Raw genomic sequence first — 22,801 nt, forward strand, 5'->3', positions numbered from 1 at the left:
ATAGATACCCTGTTGAATTTAATGTAAGTGACTGATGAGGAACCTACCTTAATTTTAAAGGCTCTCTTGAATCCGCTGGCAAAAAACCCTCCAAATGGACCAATTACAGATGCAAACACTGACATTGAGATGGAGTGAAGGATAAATGGGTAAATTTTTACTGTGGTCCATGACAATCCAATCTAACAAAAATATATTCATATTGATAAAAAAAACTTCATGACTAATTTCACCCAATCAGCTTCAAAAAGGGGGGGGGGGGGCATAAACACTCAAACTTGTGATGTTTATGTAAGTAAAATGAATATGTTTATCCATATAGATTTTATTTTTTAATTAAAATTTCACAACATTGTGCAATAAAGTGATAAAAAGTTGTATAGACTTAAAAGGGTAATGACCTTAAGGTAGAATTTTGAACATCAAAGAAAATTCGCAATTTCTTAATATTCTAGAAATTTGGTATTTGCATCATATACAACTGATTCAGTGATAGATTGAAAAATATATACCAATCCATACATGCATTTTTTATTTGTATCATTTGTTCTTAAGCCTGGGATTGGATACTAGACATTTACTTTAATTGACACTAGATGAAATCCCGCGCAAGCGCGGGGAATTGAATTTATACTACTACCGACAGAAAATATATTGTAGTTTCTACTAACAGCCTACAGGCTTATAGCAGGAAGAAATACTTTTTTTTCAAAATCCTGCATGAAATAGATGTACGTTTCCACCCCCCCCCCCACCCCACCCCCCCATTTGTGAAAATTTGAAAAAAAAATAACAATTTCATTAATTGGCGTTTATTGTGAAACCTGTTACACTATGTTATGGATATTGTACTTCAGATGCTCTTATTTCATTTCCCTCAAGGATAGAAGCAGCAAATACGCACATTTTACTGATAAATTGATTTGGGGGGGGGGGGGTTAAAATTCACTGGTACTTTGGTCTTGCTAAATATAAATATGTATGTACCTTATTGATAGGTAAAAAATGTACTTTACTTTTTTTTTACGTACATGTATCAATAAGGTACATAAGTATTTATAAACCAAGACTCAAGTACCTGTGTAAAAATTAGCTTTTTTAAACGCCCTATGAATAGGCCGAGTATTTGATACAAAGGACTGTATTCAGAAAAAATAACTGAAATGTAATTAAAGCACAAAATTTTACAGCTTTGATTGTATTTGAACAATACCTTATTCATTAATTTTCTCTTTTCATTACGAAGTACAAATTGTACTTCGGGTTCGTTGCCACGATGCTCTCTGTGAGGATATTACCGATAAATTTATTAGGAAAACCTACTACATATATACAATAGTCCTTCAATATATAAATATATTCAAAACTTAGAGTGTTATCAATGATTTACCATTATTTCAATGACCATTCACACAAAAGCTTTTTTTTATGTTAATGTAGCATAATAGCCTCGTTTTTTTTAACATCGGGCTCGATGCCATATGATGTTCTAGAAGCTTCTGTCAATATTAAGATCGGTGAATGACAAAAATAATTTGCACACTTCCCTTTTTAATCTGGTATCACAACTTATTTCTTTTATATCATTTAAATCAAGTTTTGATTGAATAATTCTGTGATGACGTTTTATGAAATAAATAATCGATTGCTTGTTGCTAGTGTCATTAAAAATTGCCAGTAACTTAGATCCGCCAACCGGAAACACCACCGTACTCATGTTTTTGCTATTTCATGGTTGTTTATAGAAAATGAGGGTAGACTTTTAATTTAATGTACGATACTAACTATGCGATTGAAATCTAAATATAGTTTACGGACATCATCTTGTATCTAGTGTATTCTTAGAGGAGTAAGTAAGAACTCTGGTGCACCCGTGTCGGAGTTTATTTGCAAAATTTATTAATTTATAAGTATAGATTTAGTAATACATGTATATACTTTGTCTGGAGATCATATCAATTCTTGAATTAATGTAGTCTTTTGAAGCCTTCCAAAGCACTGTAGATGTTTATTTTATTTAATTTGTTTGCTACACAATATAAAAGTATGCAATTTACACGTACATCAATTTTACTTTAAAGTCAAACAACACATTCCTCAAAATATGTGACTTTTCCTAAGAATTTGTCATTGAAATATTGCTGCTTTACAGTTTTCTAATGAAAAATTGGGGTACATTACCAGGCATTTGTGCAAGATTCTGGAGTATGGTATTTCCTATATAATGCAATATATTAGGAATTCACCTGAACTATTGATATCACGATTTTTTGTATATATACTATTGCAGACATACAGTATAGAAATCAAAAGATAATAATAATTATAAAGATAAGCTGTCCCATGCAAATGGGACCCTTAAGGTATAAATTATCACAATTTACTTTTCAATGGATTATGAGACTGTCACAGTAGCTCAGTCGGTAGAGCGCTCGCTCTGTGATTGGAAGGTCGTGGGTTTGAACCCCGGCCATGACTGACCTAAGTTGATAAAAAATAGGTAGCAACTGTTCATTCGCAAAGTGCTCAGCACTTTGAAGTGAAAGTTGCCAATCCTTTGGATGAGACCTTAAAACTGAGACCCCGTGTCATGGCAGGCGTTGGCATGATAAAGTTCCCTCATTGCTCAATGGCCCTGAGTGCCAAGTAAAGGTCTAAATTTAAAAGCCCTTCACCAGTATATGGTGACGTCTCTATGTGAATGAAAAGTACTGAAATTGAATGTAAAACAACAATCAATCAATGGATAATGATAGACTATAGTGTAATTAATCAAGTACAAAGTTTAATTCTAATATTCAGAATATTAGAGATACAGGCAATCAAAGATTAAATGAATACGTAATCTTATGTATGCTTAATCATTCTCTGAAACATTTGAGACAGTATTGGATTGAAAGAACTAAAGTTAATAACCCAAAATAATGCATAAAAATTTAATACTTTTAAATCTCCTGCTTTTGTTCTACATGCAATAGTTGATATAAATGTTTTCGTAAAATATATCTAAATCATACAACAGTTGTCACACCCATTTCAATGCTATTTTATAAAATATATAAAGAGAACATATTTTAGACTTGATACCAGACAAGATTTACATGTACATTCAAAAAGTTCAAAATTCTACCTTAAGGTCAAAAATATTAAAAAAATATTTTCTTGAGAGAGAGAGAGAGATGACTTATTTTGCTCTGTTCATGTCTGCCATTGGTAGTTATTAACACTGGAGATGGTACAGTACCGACCAAACACAACCTAACAGAAAGCGAACCCAAAGTGCACCCCAGGTTCCCTTTCTGGGTTTGCTTCTGGTTCGCTTAGGGTCCCCTAGAGCTGACCCCGAGTGAACCTGGAGCACACCCCGAGTGAACCCGCAGCAGACCTGTAGTGGACTCGGAGCGAACGCTGAAAGCGAACCCCAAATTCAGTAAAAAACCCAATCAGGATTAGCAATAAGACGTGTTAACCAATCAGCGCGTCGACCAATCAACGTGCCAGTTTGTCATTCAATGTAAATAAAACATTGTACAAGCAAAGCGTGTTAATGTACAGTGTGAAATTATTACTAACATGATTAAAAAAAAAATATATTTATATTTTAATTATCCAGGTAGCATGTTATAGTTACATATTTATTTTCTTTAATTTTTATTTTTAAAATCCATTAATATACATTGTGTAAATTTATCAGACAATACATGTACGTAATTTAATGTAGAAAAGAAAGAAAGACAATAATGTTACTGCAATTGTTACTAAAAAAAAAAAGAAAAGAAAAAAATGGTCTTTGACAAATTATAGCATTTCATCATCTCAAGAACCTGTACAAGAACATGTACATGCTTTCATTCAATTATTAAGGTCTTCCGTCTCCAAGGAAGACCTTATAGTGATTCTACTGTTTCTTATTAAGGTCTTTCGTCTCCATGGAAGACCTTATAGTGATTCTATTGTTTCTTATTAAGGTTTTCCGTCTCCACGGAAGACCTTATAGTGATTCTATTGTTTCTTATTAAGGTCTTCCGTCTCCACAGAAGACCTTATAGTGATTCTATTGTTAGGTCTTCCGTTTTCAACGGAAGACCTATAGTGATTCTACTGTTTCTTATTATTATTATTAAGGTCTTCCGACTTCCTTCGGAAGACCTTATTGTTTTCGGTCTGTTTTCTATTATTAGGGTCTTCCGTCTCCAATGGAAGACCCTTCTATTATTCTATTGTTTCTTTTTCACTTTTATCATTATTATTCTTTTTTTTTTCTTTACAATTTTTGTGCAGAAGATTTCTCGGAGTTGGCTCGATCGATTTACTTGAAAATTTCAGGGAAGATGAATCTTTGTCTGAACCTTATACGTTTTTCTCATTTTTTTGAAATTTACTTCCGGTCGGAAGTTATTGCCCTTTAATCAAAATTCAGAGGACCTCCTTGTCTGCAATGGAACTCAAAAACGATTAAAGCTAGAGTGCTGAAATTTTCAGCGATGATAGAGGACATACTGCCATTGATCACCTGGGTTTTGAAATCTTCCGGAAGTGCCTAGTATGGAAGCTCGGTAGGGGTCAAAATTTAGGAAGTGAGTCATGAGTAAATTTTAGAGACATTTCTTACGATAACTTTTTAACTATGAGTATTTTGTTAAAACATATTGAACAGAAATTGTGTAGAATTACAAGATCTTTTATATGATATCAAAAAAAAGGGCTGACTCATCACATTAGGGGCTGAGAAGGGCCGAAAGTCTTTAATCAATAACTCTTTAACAATCAATATTTTGTAATGCATTACTGAAAAAAAAAATGTTTATCTCAACTATTTACAACTATATATTATGATATTCACATCATTTGTTACATAATTAGGGGCCATAAGGGGCCAGAATGCTAAATCTTTGATGCTTAATATCTCAAAAGTGGGAAATATTTTGATAAGCAATATTGAACAAAGATGTCCAAAATAATGTTCTTAACATGATGCAACCTTTAATTTTTTGCTAAACGTCCCCATTAAGGAGTTGAAGGGCCGTCCCTTAAATACTTCTTTTGTAAATATCTCAGAAACATAAAAGAATTTCTGACTAGTTGTTGAACAAAAAGTGTTCAAAATCATGAGAGCTTTAAAGTGATATGAAGAAAAAGGGGCTGGACCCTCACAATAGGGGCTGAGTGGGGCCCAAAGTCTTTGAACAATAACTCTTTAACGATCAATATTTTGTAATGCATTACTGAAGCAAAAATGTTTATCTCAACTATTTACAACTATATATTATGATATGCACATCATATGTTACATAATTAGGGTCCATAAGGGGCCAGAATGCTAAATCTTTGACGCTTTATATCTCAAAAGTGGGAAATATTTTGATAAGCAATATTGAACAAAAGATGTCCAAAATAATGTTCTTAACATGATGCAACCTTTCATTTTTTGCTAAACATCCCCATTAAGGAGTTGAAGGGCCGGCCCCTAAATACTTCTTTTGTAAATATCTCAGAAACGAAAAAGAATTTCTGACTAGTTGTTGAACAAAAAGTGTTTAAAATCATGAGAGCTTTAAAGTGATATGAAGATAAAGGGGCTGGACCCTCACAACAGGGGCTGAGAAGGGCCGAAAGTCTTTAATCAATAACTCTTTAACGATCAATATTTTGTAATGCATTACTGAAGCAAAAATGTTTATCTCAACTATTTACAACTATATATTATGATATTCTCATCATATGTTACATAATTAGGGTCCATAAGGGGCCAGAATGCTAAATCTTTGACGCTTCAATCTCAAAAGTGGGAAATATTTTGATAAGCAATATTGAACAAAAGATGTCCAAAATAATGTTCTAAACAGGATGCAACCTTTAATTTTTTGCTAAACGTCCCCATTAAGGAGTTGAAGGGCCGACCCTTAATATTTCTTTTGCATATATCCCGAAAACAAAAAAGAATTTCTGAATAGTTGTTGGACACAAAGTATTCAAAATCATGAGAGCTTTAAGATGATATCAAGAAAAAGGGGCTGACCTCTCACATTAGGGGCCAAGAAGGGCTGAAAGTCTTTAATCTATAACCCTTTAATGATCAATATTTTGTTAAACATTATTAAAGCAAAATTGTTCGTCTTAACAATTTAATATCATTATATTCAAACGAATATCTCAGTCAAATTCTTATCTCATCTAATCAAAAATCGGACGGAAGACCCATTCATTGCTCGCAACGAGATCTCATCTAGTTAAGGTCTTCCGTCTCCAACGGAAGACCTTATTGTTTTCGTTCGGTTTCTTTTTCCCTATTCTTATTATTATTATTATTTTTCTTCCAACCGATTTTGTGCACGCGATTTCTAAGAAACGGCTGGGCCGATTTACATCAAACTTTCAGATGTGAAAGATAATCAACTGATCTTGATAGGTTTTTTTGTTTTTTGATGACGTCACTTCCAGTCGTGAGATATGGACGATTTTCTGATTTTCAGAGGGTCGGCTTGTCCTGGGGTGTTCTCCTAAACGAAAAGAGATAAAGGGATAAGATTTTCAGTGAAAATAGAGGAAAGACTGTAGATGTGCCATTTTGCATCTATATGTTTCCAGCTCAAAAGGCGCTGAAGCTCGCCTGGGCTCCAAAAATAGGCTCACAAACATCTCGCAAAATTTGACACGTTTTCTTTTATATCTTTTTACCTGTAAATATTTTGTTAAAACATATATTACAAAAGATGCACAAAATGACAAGACGTTTCATTTGATATCAAGAAAAAAGGGCTGATCCCTCAAATTAGGGGCTCAGAGGGGCCAAAAGTCTTTCATATATAACTTTTGAACGATCAAAATTTTGTTATAAATTACTGAAGCAAAAATGTTCATCTTAACAATTTGCAACTATACGTTTTAAAATTTTTATCATATATTACGTAATAAGGGGCCAGAATGCTAAATCTTTGACGCTTTCTATCTCGAAAAGAGAGAATATTTTGATAAGCAATACTGAACAAAAGATGGTCAGAATATTGATTTAAACTATATGCAACCTTTCAATTTTTGCAAAACTGCCCCATTAAGGACTTGAGGGGCTGGCCTCTAAATATTTCAATTCAGCATATCTGGAAAACAAAAATAAATTTCTGAATAGTTGTTGAACAAAAAAATCTTCAAAATGACAAGACCTTTCATTTGATATCAAGAAAAAAGGGCTGGTCCCTCAAATTAGGGGCTTAGAGGGGCCAAAACTCTTTCAAGTATAACTCTTGAATGATCAATAATTTGTTATTAATTACTGAAGCAAAAATGTTTATCTTAACGATTTGCAACTATATCTTTTAAAATTTTGATCATATGTTACGTAAAAAGGGACCAAAGGGGCCAGAATGCTAAATCTTCGATGCTTTATATCTCATAAAGGGGGAATATTTTGATAAGCAATAATGAACAAAAAATGTTCAGAATAATGTTCTAAACAATATGCAACCTTTCAATTTTTGCAAAACAGACCCATTAAGGACTTGAAGGGCTGGCCCCTTAATATTTCAATTCAGCATATCTCGAAAACGAAAATAAATTTCTAAATAGTTGTTGAACAAAAAGTCTTCAAAATCACAAAACCTTTCATTTTATATCAATAAAAAGGGGCTGGTCCCTCAAATTAGGGGCTCAGAGGGGCCAAAACTCTTTCAAGTATAACTCTTGAACGATCAATATTTTGTAATACATTACTAAAGCAAAGATGCTTATCTTAACAATTTGCAACTATATGTTTCAAAATTTTGATAATATGTTACATAATAAGGGGCCAAAAGGGGCCAGAATGCTAAATCTTCGATGCTTTATATCTCATAAAGGGGGAATATTTTGATAAGCAATAGTGAACAAAAGATGTTAAGAATAATGTTCTAAACAAAATGCAACCTTTCAAATTTTGCAAAACAGCCCCATTAAGGACTTGAAGGGCTAGCCCCTAAATATTTCAATTCAGCATATCTCCACAATGAAAAGAAATCTCTGAATAGTTGTTGAACAAAAAGTCTTCAAAATCACAAGACCTTTTATTTTACTAGTATATCAAGAAAAAGGGGCTGACCCCTCAAATTAGGGGCTCAGAGGGGCCAAAAGTCTTTCATCTATAACTCTTTAACGATTAATAATTTGTAATACATTACTGAAACAAAGATGTTTATCTTAACGATTTACAATAAAATATGATAAGATTTTGATCATATGTTATGTAATAAGGGGTCACAAGGGGCCAGAATGCTAAATCTTTGACGCTTTCTATCTCGAAAAGGGGGAATATTTGGATAAGCAATACTGAACAAAAGATGGTCAGAATAATGTTCTAAACAATATGCACTCTTTCAATTTTTGTCAACGGCCCCATTAAGGACTTGGAGGGGTGGCCCCTAAATATTTCCATTCAGCATATCTCCACAACGAAAAGAAATCTCTGAATAGTTGTTGAACAAAAAGTCTTCAAAATTCCAAGACCATTCATTTGATGTCAAGAAAAAGGGACTGACCCCTCAAATTAGGGGCTGAGAGGGGCCAAAAGTCTTTTATCTTTAACTCTTTAATGATCAATAATTTTTAATACATTACTGAAGCAAAGATGTTTATCTTAATGATTTACAACAAATATGATAAGATTTTGATCATATGTTACGTAATAAGGGGTCACAAGGGGCCAGAATGCTAAATCTTTGACGCTTTATATCTCGAAAAGGGAGAGTATTTTGATAAGCAATACTGAACAAAAGATGGTCAGAATAATGTTCTAAACAATATGCACTCTTTCAATTTTTGAAAAAAGGGGGCTGACCCCTCAAACTAGGGGCTCAGAGGGGCCAAAAGCATGTCATCTATAGCTCTTTGATAATGTTATAAAATCAAAAGAATGAAATCTAATTAGGGAAGTCTATATATTATTATCTTTTAACAAAGATCATAGTCAAAATCATATCTCATCTTATCGAAAAATCGGACGGAAGACCTACTCGTTGCTCGCAACGAGATCTCATCTAGTTATTATTATAATTCTTCTTTTTTTCATAGTTATGGCGATATCTCAGCTGTGGGTAAGCAGATTTCAGAGATTTTTTCAGGGAAGATGCATCATGTAAATATTTCCAGATGTGTTTTTCATTTTTTCAAAATTCACTTCCGTTCGCGATTTTTGGGGAAATTTGTATTTTTTAAATGGCATTTTGTCCAGAATTTTTCTCGAGAACAGCTAAAGATATGAAATTGAAACTCAATGAATAGATAGAACATCAAATTCCAATATGGGGAACGACCTTTATTTTTCGTCATCGGCACTTCCGGTCGCAAATGGAAGTGAATTCAAAAAGTCCAATTTTTCAACTTTTTTTGTTTTTCCATATTTTTCTTTAGGATTTACAGGGTTTATAGAGTGTCTTATAAGAATTTTAAATATGTATTCAATATTTTGATGCGTGCATTTTTTGCAAAGATATGACCGATCCAAACTTTGTCCCACTGTCTGGGGTTCGAATCCTGCTGGAGGCAGTTAATTTTTTTTCTTTGTTTTTCTCTTTTTTCAGTTGCTACAGTCCCTGAAACGTTCTACTTTCCCAAGTGAACGGTGAGCGAACGCTGAACTAACGGTGAACGAACGCTGAACGAACGCAGAGCGAACGGTGAGTGAACGATGTGTGAACGCTGAACGCAACTTGGTGAACGATGTGTGAACGGTGAACGGTGAGCGAACGCAGAACGCGAACGGAGCGCAAACGCGAGCGCAAAGTGAACGGTGAACGAATGGTGAACGCAAGATGAACGATTTATTCAGAATGCCTCTGATCTTTTCCTTGCATTGAAACTATTCTATTGTATTCTAATGCCTGGTGCTAAAAAATAAATAAATAATAAATAAACAAATCAATGAAAATTGTCCTAAGAAAGACGATACATGCACATTAAGTAAAAATATTAATTTAAGTTTTTTACAATATTTTCTGCACATATGTACGATGTTTAAATTCAACTTTTTGATAATACGAGTTTTATCGCTGTGAAACATTGTAATTGTTACCGAACGCTTTAGTATAACAGATGAAATTAATCTAGTTGTAAAATAAATATGTTTATTCTTATTTGATATATAAAACCATTACAAATAATGTGGATTTTAGAAGAGAAAACTACGGACTTATAGAATGAATTAAAATGGTTGTAACAACCATAAAAGGCGATTCCGTGTAAAATAATGAGAAAAAAAATATTTTACAAAGGTATGTGGATGTATTGCATAAATACACTTTAATGCAATAATACATTTATGTGTCAGTTTTATTTTTTATGATGATATATTGAGCAGACTTCTACATGTAACTGTAGACTTTCCCGGCCGTGATTATACTCGGACAAGATGATACAAAGAGGCAATCATATTATATGTTATATATTAAATTTTCACAACTTGATATTTAAGTAATATGCTGTCATAGTTTTTATTAAACAGACAAATGAGAGAGAGAGAGAGAGAGAGATTCGGTTTAAGCCCCCCTTCCTCAAATGTTTGTACCTATATCAAACAGAAATTCTAATTTTTTTCTAAATATATCAGGCAGTGAAAGTTACCTTTTTTTTCATCAACAAATCCATTTGTTTTACAGTCATAATCGGTTTTTATTTTCCTGCTTCAAGTTCACACGAAGTCCACGTGCATGACCTGTCAATCAAAATCATTCGACACTGTGCAGGTGTAAAAGTCTCATCACACCGAAGGCAAAGTGTTAGTATTTCCAAAAAGTCTTAACATTTTTTCTTATCATTTCTAGATCTGATTCCAACATTTCTAAAATAAATAAATAAATAAATAAAATACATTGGGAATAAATACTTGGAATAATTAAGCCGCTTGAATTTGAAACATACTCCCTGCCAATTTAAAATATCACGGCCGGCACATGTATATTTTGAACTACGATTGTTTAATGACTGTTTAGATGCATGTTTGTTTTGAGACTGAAATTTTTGTGCTACAAAACACATTAACTTCTTTTTAAATATTAATTAAAATGTACTGGAAATACTAAGTAACCGATTTAGGGGAGGGGGGGGGGGCTCTTATAAAGTTCTAACATGTATTTCTGTATTATTTAAAAAAAAATGTGATAGAAATAAATATTTTCGTATTTTTGCTGCAGTTGGTAAACTATTTGACTTCGATATTATCTATCCATTAACGATCTCTCGTCTTTAACATAACAACAAAATGTTGCAGTGCTTGAAGTATCTATTCAGTATTTTGCCCGTATTTAAATTTAATTTTTCAGCATTCAGCATTGTTCTACATAGGTACATACATGTACTTATAACAACATTTATTTTCCAGATAAATTTTATAAATAACCTAACAGCTAAGTTAGAATAATAAAAATAAATATTGTAGATAATTTTTTTTCCCATGAAATAATGATTCTTCAAACACGGTATGTTATTTATTAAATTCAAAACCTGTATATCCTTACTTAAAAAAAGATAAGTCCTTTCACTTCGGAGTTCCGAATGACACTGAAGACTGAATGATAAGTGAACGCTGAACGCAAGGTGAACACAAAATAAACAAACGAAGAGCGCACGGTGAACGCTTTGTGAACGGTGAACGCGAGCGCACGGTGAACGCTGAACGCAAAACTGTGAACGGAGAGCGAACGGTGAACGAACGGTGAACGCACGCTGAACGAACGGTGAACGAACGGTAAGCGAACAGAAAAATGGGAAAGTAGAACGTTTCAGGGACTGTAATGACTTCTCTCTTTTTGAAAACATATATGGTAGTTTTTGCTGATTTTTAAAAGCTTTTTTGTCAGAGATTCTGTAGAAAACCTTTCGACATATACTGAATATCTTTGCATCTATAATATGTCCTTCTAAAACTATTTTAAGGATTTCATTCTTGTCCCCAAAGCTTGACCCATTCAAAAGTTGTCACCCCTTTTGCAATAAAACCTTGTTATTGCTACTCCTCCGAAACCGTAAAACATAGAGATTCCAAGCCTTCATCAGTGTCTTCGACTCATTTAGTACTCTCTTCATTCTATCATGGCAAAAGCATTCTTTGGTCCATTGTATGAGTTACTGCCCCTGAAAGTTTATGCTGCTTACATTTAATGAACTTTTTTTTTAAAACGGTGTATCCTAGAGACATGGGACCAACTGCATCGGCATATTTGACTTTGACCTTGAAATATAGGTCAAGGTCAAAGTCATTTAAAAACATAAGAAATTCCTTATATATGTGTAAAATATAGCAATTCACCATATGACCTTGAACTTTGACCTTGACCTTTGACCTTGACATTGGGTCAAATGAAAAGTAAGGACATGCATCCAGCTCCAGTTTCAGGTAAAAACATAGAAAGTAAAGATTTCCTTGTTTGTTTGTTTGTTTGTTTTTTTTTTTTGGTTTTTTTTTTAAATGACCTTGACCTTGACCCAAAGGTCACAATCAGGCTTAAAGATGTGAAAGTAGTTACAATTCTTAGTTTAAAAGAGGCATAAAATAAATAATTCATTCCCCCCCCTTCTTAAAAAAAAAATCACATCAACAACAACGTAGAATATTTCTGTAAAATTCAAACCAGACCTCGGATCGACACCATATTTGGTACAAATGTAGTATAGACCTCAGAGAAACTTTCTTGAGAGTTTTACGGTGAGTCTTGTAAGTTTATAGAAGTCATGAAGTTTCACGGCAAAAACTACAAGTTCTGTTGTGTTTGAAATTGAAGTGCAGGTGAACGAAGAAATGCTCTAAACCTTTTATCGGCTATTTCTTCAGATGTCGTTAATAGCATTAGATTTTCCTGATATGATAGACATTTTAATACCAAGCATTCTATCTTTCTTTTACATTTGGAATTTATTTGATTTTTATTTAGAATTAATCAGTTTCCAGAAATAGCGATTTTCGGTATATTAAAAATAATTCTCACTTTCATTGTCCTGTTTCCCTTCTAAAAATGCATGTTGGGAGTTTGATTTGTGCTACACATATTTAATTTAACCCAAAGAAATGCTTATTTAAATGTTTCATATTTATTTCAGGATATTCAGTCAGAAATGTTAAAATCCGAACCCGATCTTTTAAGCTTACAACAAAGCTATTTTCAAAAAATTCAGCATACTCACAATATCGATGAATCGGGCTACAGTCCATTAATACATTTTCATTAGGGAACAGTGTTAACGTTTTCTCACGCAGCCCGTCCCTTGTTATTTTATATCCTGGTTGCAAGTTCAGGAACTATTTCCTTTTACGGAACTTCTTTCTTCCCCTACCGATTCTAAAAATACGCTTGTATTTATTCTATAGTCTTAAACAATTAACTTACCCAATTTCAACGCAATGTGTAATGCAGTGGTTAGCGCACCTGCCTTTCAAACCAAGCGTTTTGAGTTCGATCCCAGCTGGAGGAGCAATTTTTTTTTTCAGCCCAAATGATACGAAAACACTTTAAAAAAAGGTGGAAAGGCATCTAATTGTTCTCTGAACAATTAGTTTAGTAGTTATTATTAAGGTCTTCTGATACATATGATAAGATATGAATATGAAACTTGCTGAGGTGATAGAGCATCAAATGTAGATATGTTGATCGACCCTTATTTTTCGTCGTTCGTACTTCCGGTCGCAAACGGAAGTGAATTCAAAATGTTAAATTTGTAACCTTTTTGTTTTTCAATATTTTTCTCTGGGATTTACAGGGTTAATAGAGAGTCTTCTAAGAGTTCTAAGTATGTTTTCATCATTTTGATTGATGCATTTATTGCAAAGATATGACCGATCCAAACTTTCTGTACTGTTGCGGGTTCGAATCCTGCTGGGGCGGGAGATTGTTTCTCTCTTTTTTTAGTTGTAAATGATATTTTTCTCTGTGAAGACATGTATGATAGTTTTTGCTTATTTTTTAAAGCTTTTTTAACAGAAATTCTACAGAAATCCTTTAATAATCATGATCTATGTTGAAAGACTGTGTTACATAAACGCAAACAAAAAATACCTTCAATAGAGTGTTAAATGAAGTGAGGTAACATAGCGATCTGGAGAAAAGTTTGGTCGGAAGACCACTTGTTGCCCTAGCAACAAGAAACGCATCTAGTTATTATTATTTTTTTTTTTTCCCCAAAATTTTGTGCAGGCGATTTCTCAAAAACTATTCAGTGGTTTTAAATGAAACTTTCAGGAATTATGCATCGTCAAATGGACTTTGTTCATCAGAAGAAGAATTTGGAAAACTCGCTTCCGGTGCCAAGTTATTGACAGTTTTCTGCTTTTAAGATGAGATTTTGTCCCCCCTTTTTTTCAAAAATGGTTTAAGATATGAACCGGAGACTTGTTAGAGATGATAGGTTATGTCTTCTAGATGAGGGGAATCACCTTTCTGTGCGTCGTCAGTACTTCCGGTCGTTACCGGATGCGAATTTAAAAAAGTCGAATTTTTAAACTTTTTTGTTTTTCTATATTTTTCTTTTATTTTAATAAGGTTAATAGAGGGTCTTCTGAAAATGCTTAATATATAATTTATTTTAGAATTAATCAATCCAAACTCTAGATATTCGCATTTCTAAATTTGAAGCGGGTCCAAAATGGCGGCTGTCTCCGTAAACTCCGATAAGTAGGTCAGAATTTACGGAGTCAGCCGAGCGTTTGTTTGAATGAAAGTACCATAAGGATCAAAGAAATGTGAAGGAATTGTTGGATTGTCACATCACAATTACGTTGCAATTCTGTTTCGAACTAGAGTTTTAATCCGGGGTTTCCTCAAATGTCTACTATAATTGTTCTTGTCTGTATCTCAAAGTAGAAAAACGATATGACTACAAGTGGAAATACGATAACTACAACCTTTTGTTTTACACCAAGGAAAAACTGATCCTAAACCATGGTTATAAGTAATAGCTTTTCAAGAAACTTGCCTGACTAAAGCAATCAATATATAGTAATTATTACGTGGCCATTGTTTTTCCCCATGCAGGCTTGTGTCATATTAAATGAACAGAAAAGACAAAAATAAGAAAACCATTTTTTTAAAGATTGTTTAATGAAGTTGATATATTTTTTTTTCTAAAAGATGTTATTGAACATAAATGGTATCAGATTCCTTGACCGTCGCAGGACGAGACATGTTTTTGGGTGAAACATTCCAGTCTTTTCATGAATGTGTAACTAATCGGGATAGTCCACTTTGGGGGTAAACAGGAAAATAAAACTTGTAGAAAATCTTACCTAAATCACTGCTTTAGTGTTACTTATCCATACGATATATAATAAGTACAATATGGTAAATATACTTTCTCAAGCTGGATATTGAGGTTATAAGAACATTTTGAAATTTCATTGAAGCTATCACCATTCAATAGAAAATACATTTCAAAGGAAATACCCGAATATTTACCCGTGACGTTTCGCGCCAAATAATGTATCATGACCAACCTTTCGTAGTAGACAAATGGTCTGATGCAGAAGTATATGGAAGTGCAGAAAAAGATAACATGGACATGCCTGTATATGGAATTACATGAAATAAGAAGTTGAATACATAAAGAATAAAAGAAAGTAAACAGTATCATCAGAGAATGGCTAAAGATATGAATATGAAACTTGCTGAGGTGATAGAGCATCAAATGTAGATATGGTGATTGACCATTATTTTTTGTCATTATTACTTCCAGTCGCAAACGGAAGTGAATTCAAAAATGTTAAATTTGCAACTTTTTGTTTTTCAATATTTTTCTCTGGGATTTACAGGGTTAATAGAGAGTCTTCTAGGAGTTTTATGTATGTTTTCATCTTTCTGATTGAAAAAGTTTGCAGAGATTAAAATTCACTTCCGGTCGAGTGTTTACCTGTCCTCAAAATTAGAATTTGTTCTCACAATATTGCTCGGCAACAGTAAACGACTGAAGTCTAAAACTTTCAGGTCTGATAGTCAGTCATCAGTTTATTTGAATCGTGAGAAAATCTTGTATCGCCGTTACTTCCGGTCGTGACAGGAAGTGATGCAAAAAAGTGAATGGTTAATGGTTAGCTTTCTTGGATTTTCACGCTGAATTTCTTTTATCACTTTTTCAGCGTGATTTTTTGTTTTTATTTTCAGAATCGGACGGAAGACCTCTCATTGCTCGCAATGAGTTTCTAGTTAAGGTCTTCCGTCTCCACGGAAGACCTTATAGTGATTCTATTGTTTCTTCTTCTTATTATTATTATTATTATTCTTTTTTTTTTGACAAAATTTTGTGCACGCAATTTCTCGAAAACTATTCAATGAATTTTCTTGAAATTTTCTGGGATAAAAGGTCTTTATATGAATTTTATATAAAATTCCGTTTTTTGGTAAATTTGGTTCCAGTGCCAAGTTATGGACAATTTTCTGATTTTAAAATGAAATTTTGTCCGCGAGTGTTCTCAAGAATGGCTTAAGATATTAACTGGAGACTTGTTAGAGATGATAGAACATGATTTCTAGATTGGAGAGGGCACCTTTTCGTTCGTCGTCGGCACTTTCGGTCGCTTACGGAAGTAATCAAAGAAATCATTAAATTTCAACTTTCCTTTTTTAAATCAATTCTTACATCACATCATTGCATCTCTTTTGTAGTTTTGAAATATGTTGGTCCCACCGGAAACAAAAATGTCAACTTCCGGTTATAAGAGAAAAACCACATAATTTGAGTATTTTTCTTTCCCATTAATATCTTTTGTAGATAAAGTATTTGGAATGAATTTTAAATATGTTATTCAGACAGCAAATGTCTAGAGTAACCTCAAATATCTTTCAAAAACTCACTTCCGGTCGCGTGTTTTTCTGTCCTAAAAATGAGAAGATGTCTGAGCAAGATCTCGGAAGCGGTAAGAGATTAAGACACCAGACTTATGTGAGCAACAGACCTTAAGATGTAGCCAAAACCATTTGGGATAAGAGCATCAGCCGTCACTTCCGGTCATCACAGGAAGTGATCAAAGAAATTGAAAATTTCATCTTTTCTTTTTTTATTTAAAAATTGCATCACTTTATTGCATCTTTTTCGCAGATTCGAAAGATGTTGGTCCCACCGGAAACAAAAACGACAACTTCCGGTTATAAGAGAAAAACTACAAAATTTGAGTATTTTACTTTCCTATAAATATTCTTTATAGATAATATATTTGTAATGAATTTCAAATATGTTATTCAGAGTCCAAAGGTCTAGAGTAACCTCAAATATCTTTCAAAAATTCACTTCCGGTCGCGCGTTTTTCTGTCCTCAAAATGAAAAATTGTCTGAGCGAGATCTCAAAAACAGGTAAAAGATTAAATCGCCAAATTTTTATGAGTAGCAGACCGTGAGGAGTAGGCAAAACTATTTTGGTTAAACGTGTCTGTCGTAACTTCCGGTCGTCACAGGAAGTGATCGAAGAAATCAAAAATTTTAACTTTTCCATTTTAAATTAAAGTTTGTATCACTTTATTGCATCTCTTTCGCTGTTTTGAAATATGTTAGAAACAAATACGTCAACTTCCGGTTTTGGGTGATAAACTACGTTATTTCGATATTTAACTTTCTCATAAATATTGCTTATCGATAAAGTACTTGAAATGTTTTTATGCATTTTGTAGATACTGCAAATGTATAGAGAAACGTCAGAGATTTTTTATTAAATTCACTTCCGGTCGCGTGTTTACCTGTCCTCAGAATTAGAATTTGTTCTCACAATATTGCTCGGCAACAGTAAACGACTGAAGTCTAAAACTTTCAGAACTGATAGTCAATCATCAGTTTATTTGAATCGCGAGGAAATCTTGAATCGCCGTTACTTCCGGTCATGACAGGAAGTGATGCAAAAAAGTGAATGGTTAATGGTTAGCATGTTATATTTTCACGCTGACAACCAGGGTTAAATCTCCAGAGTGTCTGAATTTTTTTTTATCACCTTTTCAGCTTGAACTTACGTTTTTATTTTCAAATTCGGACGGAAGACCTCTCATTGCTCGCAATGAGTTTCTAGTTATTAAGGTCTTCCGTCTTCACGGAAGACCTTATAGTGATTCTACTGTTTCTTCTTATTCTTCTTCTTATTATTTTTTTCCCCAAAATTTTGTGCAGGCGATTTCTCAGAAACTATTCAGTGGTTTTAAATGAAACTTTCAGGAATTATGCGTCGTCAAATGGACTTTGTTTACCAAGGAAAATTTGGAAAACTCGCTTACGGTGCCAAGTTATTGACAGTTTTCTGATTTTAAAATGAGATTTTGTCCCCCCTTTTTTTCAAAAATGGTTTAAGATATGAACTGGAGACTTGTTAGAGATGATAGGTTATGTCTTCTAGATGAGGGGAATCTCCTTTTTGTGCATCATCAGTACTTCCGGTCGTTCCCGGATGCGAATTTAAAAAAGTCGAATTTTTAAACTTTTTTGTTTTTCTATATTTTTCTTTTATTTTAATAAGGTTAATAGAGGGTCTTCTGAAAATGCTTAATATATAATTTATTTTAGAATTAATCAATCCAAACTCTAGATATTCGCATTTCTAAATTTGAAGCGGGGGTCCAAAATGGCGGCTGTCTCCGTAAACTCCAATAAGTAGGTCAGAATTTACGGAGTCAGCCGAGCGTTTGTTTGAATGAAAGTACCATAAGGATCAAAGAAATGTGAAGGAATTGTTGGATTGTCACATCACAATTACGTTGCAATTCTGTTTCGAACTAGAGTTTTAATCCGGGGTTTCCTCAAACATCTACTATAATTGTTCTTGTCTGTATCTCAAAGTAGAAAAACGATATGACTACAAGTGGAAATACGATAACTACAACCTTTTGTTTTACACCAAGGAAAAACTGATCCTAAACCATGGTTATAAGTAATAGCTTTTCAAGAAACTTGCCTGACTAAAGCAATCAATATATAGTAATTATTACGTGGCCATTGTTTTTCCCCATGCAGGCTTGTGTCATATTAAATGAACAGAAAAGACAAAAATAAGAAAACCATTTTTTTAAAGATTGTTTAAATAAATGAAGTTGATATAAATATTTTTTTTCTTCTAAAAGATGTTGTTATTGAACATAAATGGTATCAGATTCCTTGACCGTCGCAGGACGAGACATGTTTTTGGGTGAAACATTCCAGTCTTTTCATGAATGTGTAACTAATCGGGATAGTCCACTTTGGGGGTAAACAGGAAAATAAAACTTGTAGAAAATCTTACCTAAATCACTGCTTTAGTGTTACTTATCCATACGATATATAATAAGTACAATATGATAAATATACTTTCTCAAGCTCGATATTCAGCTTATAAGAACATACATTTTGAAATTTCATTGAAGCTATCACCATTCAATAGAAAATACATTCCAAAGGAAATACCCGAATAATGTATCGTGACCAACCTTTCATAGTAGACAAATGGTCTGATGCAGAAGTATATAGAAGTGCAGAAAAAGATAACATGGACATGCCTGTATATGAAATTACATGAAATAAAAAGTTGAATACATAAAGAATAAAAGAAAGTAAACAGTATCATCAGAGAATGGCTAAAGATATGAATATGAAACTTGCTGAGGTGAAAGAGCATCAAATGTAGATATGGTGATCGACCATTATTTTTCGTCGTTCTTACTTCCGGTAGCAAATGGAAGTGAATCCAAAAATGTTAAATTTGCAACTTTTTGTTTTTCAATAGAGACTCTTGTAAGAGTTTTATGTATGTTTTCATTTTTTTGATTGAAAAAGTTTGCAGAGATTTTTATAAAATTCACTTCCGGTCGAGTGTTTACCTGTCCTCAAAATTAGAATTTGTTCTCACAATATTGCTCAGCAACAGTAAAGGACTGAAGTCTAAAACTTTCAGGTCTGATAGTCAGTCATCAGTTTATTTGAATCGTGAGAAAATCTTGTATCGCCGTTACTTCCGGTCGTGACAGGAAGTGATGCAAAAAAGTGAATGGTTAATGGTTAGCTTTCTTGGATTTTCACGCTGAATTTCTTTTATCACTTTTTCAGCGTAATTTTTGTTTTTATTTTCAGAATTGGACGGAAGACCTCTCATTGCTCGCAATGAGTTTCTAGTTATTATTATTCTTCTTTTTTTTTAGACAAAATTTTGTGCAAGCAATTTCTCGAAAACTATTCAATGAATTTCATTGAAATTTTCAGGGATAAAAGGTCTTTATATGAATTTTATATAAAATTCCGTTTTTTGGTAAATTTGGTTCCAGTGCCAAGTTATGGACAATTTTCTGATTTTAAAATGAAATTTTGTCCGCGAGTGTTCTCAAGAATGGATAAAGATATGAATTGGAGACTTGTTAGAGATGATAGAACATGATTTCTAGATTGGAGAGGGCACCTTTTCGTTCGTCGTCGGCACTTCCGGTCGCTTACGGAAGTGATCAAAGAAATCGAATTTCAACTTTCTTTTTTTAAATCAATTCTTACATCACATTATTGCATCTCTTTTGTAGTTTCGAAATATGTTAGTCCGACCGGAAACAAAAACGTCAACTTCCGGTTATAAGAGAAAAACTACATAATTTGAGTATTTTTCTTTCCCATTAATATCTTTTGTATATTAAGATTTATTGATTTAACAATAAAGCCATTTATTTTAGCATGAATCATTATTCTGTCTTAATTCCGGAAATTCTGTATAAATCGAATCCAACAATAGTGTACTTCCGTTTCCCTTCATCTGACAAAGCGATCAACCACAAAAAGCAGAAGAAAAATTTTTTTCCTTCAATCCAGAAGAATCGCGGGGCAAATCACCAAAATAATGCCGAAAATTTAAAAATCTAAACGGATTGCGGAAAAGAGGTTAAGAAGCGTAGAAAAGGTGAAAGACCAGCCTGTGAAAAGCACTGTCAACGGAGGCGAGGGCACCATGATCCCAACTGACCCATGCCCAGTGGTGGAATCTCCAGAGGCACTAAATGATTCTGGACAAGTAAAAGAAGCAGGTACAGTAAAATCCCTCGGAATATTGAATGAACATTCAGAATGTCCGGAAGATGATTGTTAGTTATGAAAACCCATTGGGGTTAAATGTGTCGCAAGAGGTAAAAAAAACAAAATCATTAACGGTCAATATGTCGACCTATGAAAACTGCTAGTAAATGCAAATGATATTAAAAAACAAGCAATTGTCATGATAAATGGTGAGCTTCAAACAAGCGATAAAAACATGAAAAAAAAAAAAACAATATACAGCAATGGACGGACGCGTTCATCATTTATTCAAGCATATATTTAGAGGCCCATCCGACCAAGACTCTAGACTTGTTAAAGTATATGAAAGACGTTCGCTTAGCAGTAGCAAGGTCACCAGGTTTAGGGTTTATGGAGTATGATCAGCAATTCAGATTAAAAATGGCTAAAAATCCATCAGGAACCTGGGGGGTAGTTGACCCTGAGTTATGGTTACTATACATCACACCTAGCTCTAAATTCATGACTGCTGAGACGCAAAACCAGAGTCAGATTAGAAAATGTTATACATACAATTACCAAGGATCTTGTTTCAAGGCACCTTGTAGTTATGCCCATTTTTGTCTCAAATGCAATGCCCCACATCCAATAATATTTTGCTCAAAGAAAGAACAAAATCATTCTTCTAAAGATCATGCATTTCGAGGGCAAAATAACTACAGAGGCACACGAGGACAGTATCAAAATATGGGGGGAAGAGGGGGATCCCAGTACAAATGGAATAGAGGAAGCAACTAATAACATCTGGAAACTAGGCTATACCCCAATCAAAGTTCAAAATTTAAAACCACTTTTAAAAGGCTATCCAGAAAAGGGGGTTGCTAATCAATTATTAGAAGGTTTTCAGTTTGGTTTTAGAATTGGTTATCAGGGTCCAAGATTAGGAGGCGAATCAAAAAATCTGAAATCAGTTCTGCAATTTCCAGATAAGGCAAAAGAAAAAATAAATAGTGAAGTAAAATTAGGTAGAATTGCAGGCCCATTTTTTAACAAACCAATATCTAATTTAAAAATTTCACCAATAGGTATAGTTCCCAAATCAGAAGGAAGCTGGAGGTTAATAACACATCTTTCCTATCCATAAAACAATAGTGTGAATCATTTTATAGATCCTTATGAATGCTCAGTAGCATACACCTCATTGGACCAGGTGTTGCAGGCAGTTGCTTGTTTAGGGAAAGGTACCTTCTTGGCAAAAATGGATATAAAATCAGCATTTAGATTAATGATAATAAATCCAGGAGACTTTGACTTGCTAGGTTTTAAGTTTGAAGGAAGTTATTACATTGATAAATGTCTGCCAATGGGTTGTGCCATGTCATGTAAGCTGTTTGAAAAGTTTTCAACATTTTTACACTGGGAATTGCAGAGACGGGTTGGAATCGATACAATTTTTCATTATTTAGACGATTTCCTTTTTTTGGGCTCCTCAGGTTCTGAGGAGTTAGCTCGTTTGATGCAAGGGTTTAAAAATTTGTGCGAAGAAATTGGAGTTCCCATAGCACAAGAAACAAGAGGCCCATGGGCCACATCGCTCACCTGAGCACATTGGCTAGGAAAAAAAGCAAAAATCAGTACAGTATTGAAAAGTTTACAGAGAGAGGGGTGTTGAATTTTAAACTACCTGATGATGCTTTCATATCAATATAACAAATGGCTTTGTTGTTCTTGAGCAGCAGATTTTTTTCCCATATATTCATTTGTAAAAATTTGATCCCCCATTGTGGCCCCACCCTACCCCCGGGGGCCCTCATTTGAACAAATTTCATTCTACACTACCCAAGATGCCTCCATATCAATTTGACTAATCATGGCTTTT

General features: G+C 33.6%; 1 protein-coding gene across 2 annotated transcripts in view; it reads right to left on the reverse strand.

Annotated features, from left to right (window-relative positions):
* The window catches only part of LOC133190571 (phosphatidate cytidylyltransferase, photoreceptor-specific-like), a 217,557-nt gene that overhangs the window by 28,356 nt on the left and 166,400 nt on the right, over positions 1–22,801 (reverse strand). For both annotated transcript variants that reach the window (XM_061326273.1, XM_061326272.1), the window contains exon 9: positions 48–182. In XM_061326273.1, the coding sequence (XP_061182257.1) occupies positions 48–182 (135 nt within the window). The remainder of the gene's footprint in view (positions 1–47; positions 183–22,801) is intronic.

This window comes from Saccostrea echinata, unplaced genomic scaffold (assembly GCF_033153115.1).
Source record: "Saccostrea echinata isolate AGI-Se365-2 ecotype Australia unplaced genomic scaffold, CSIRO_AGI_Sech_v1 ptg000022l, whole genome shotgun sequence".
Taxonomy (NCBI): Eukaryota; Metazoa; Mollusca; class Bivalvia; order Ostreida; family Ostreidae; genus Saccostrea; species Saccostrea echinata.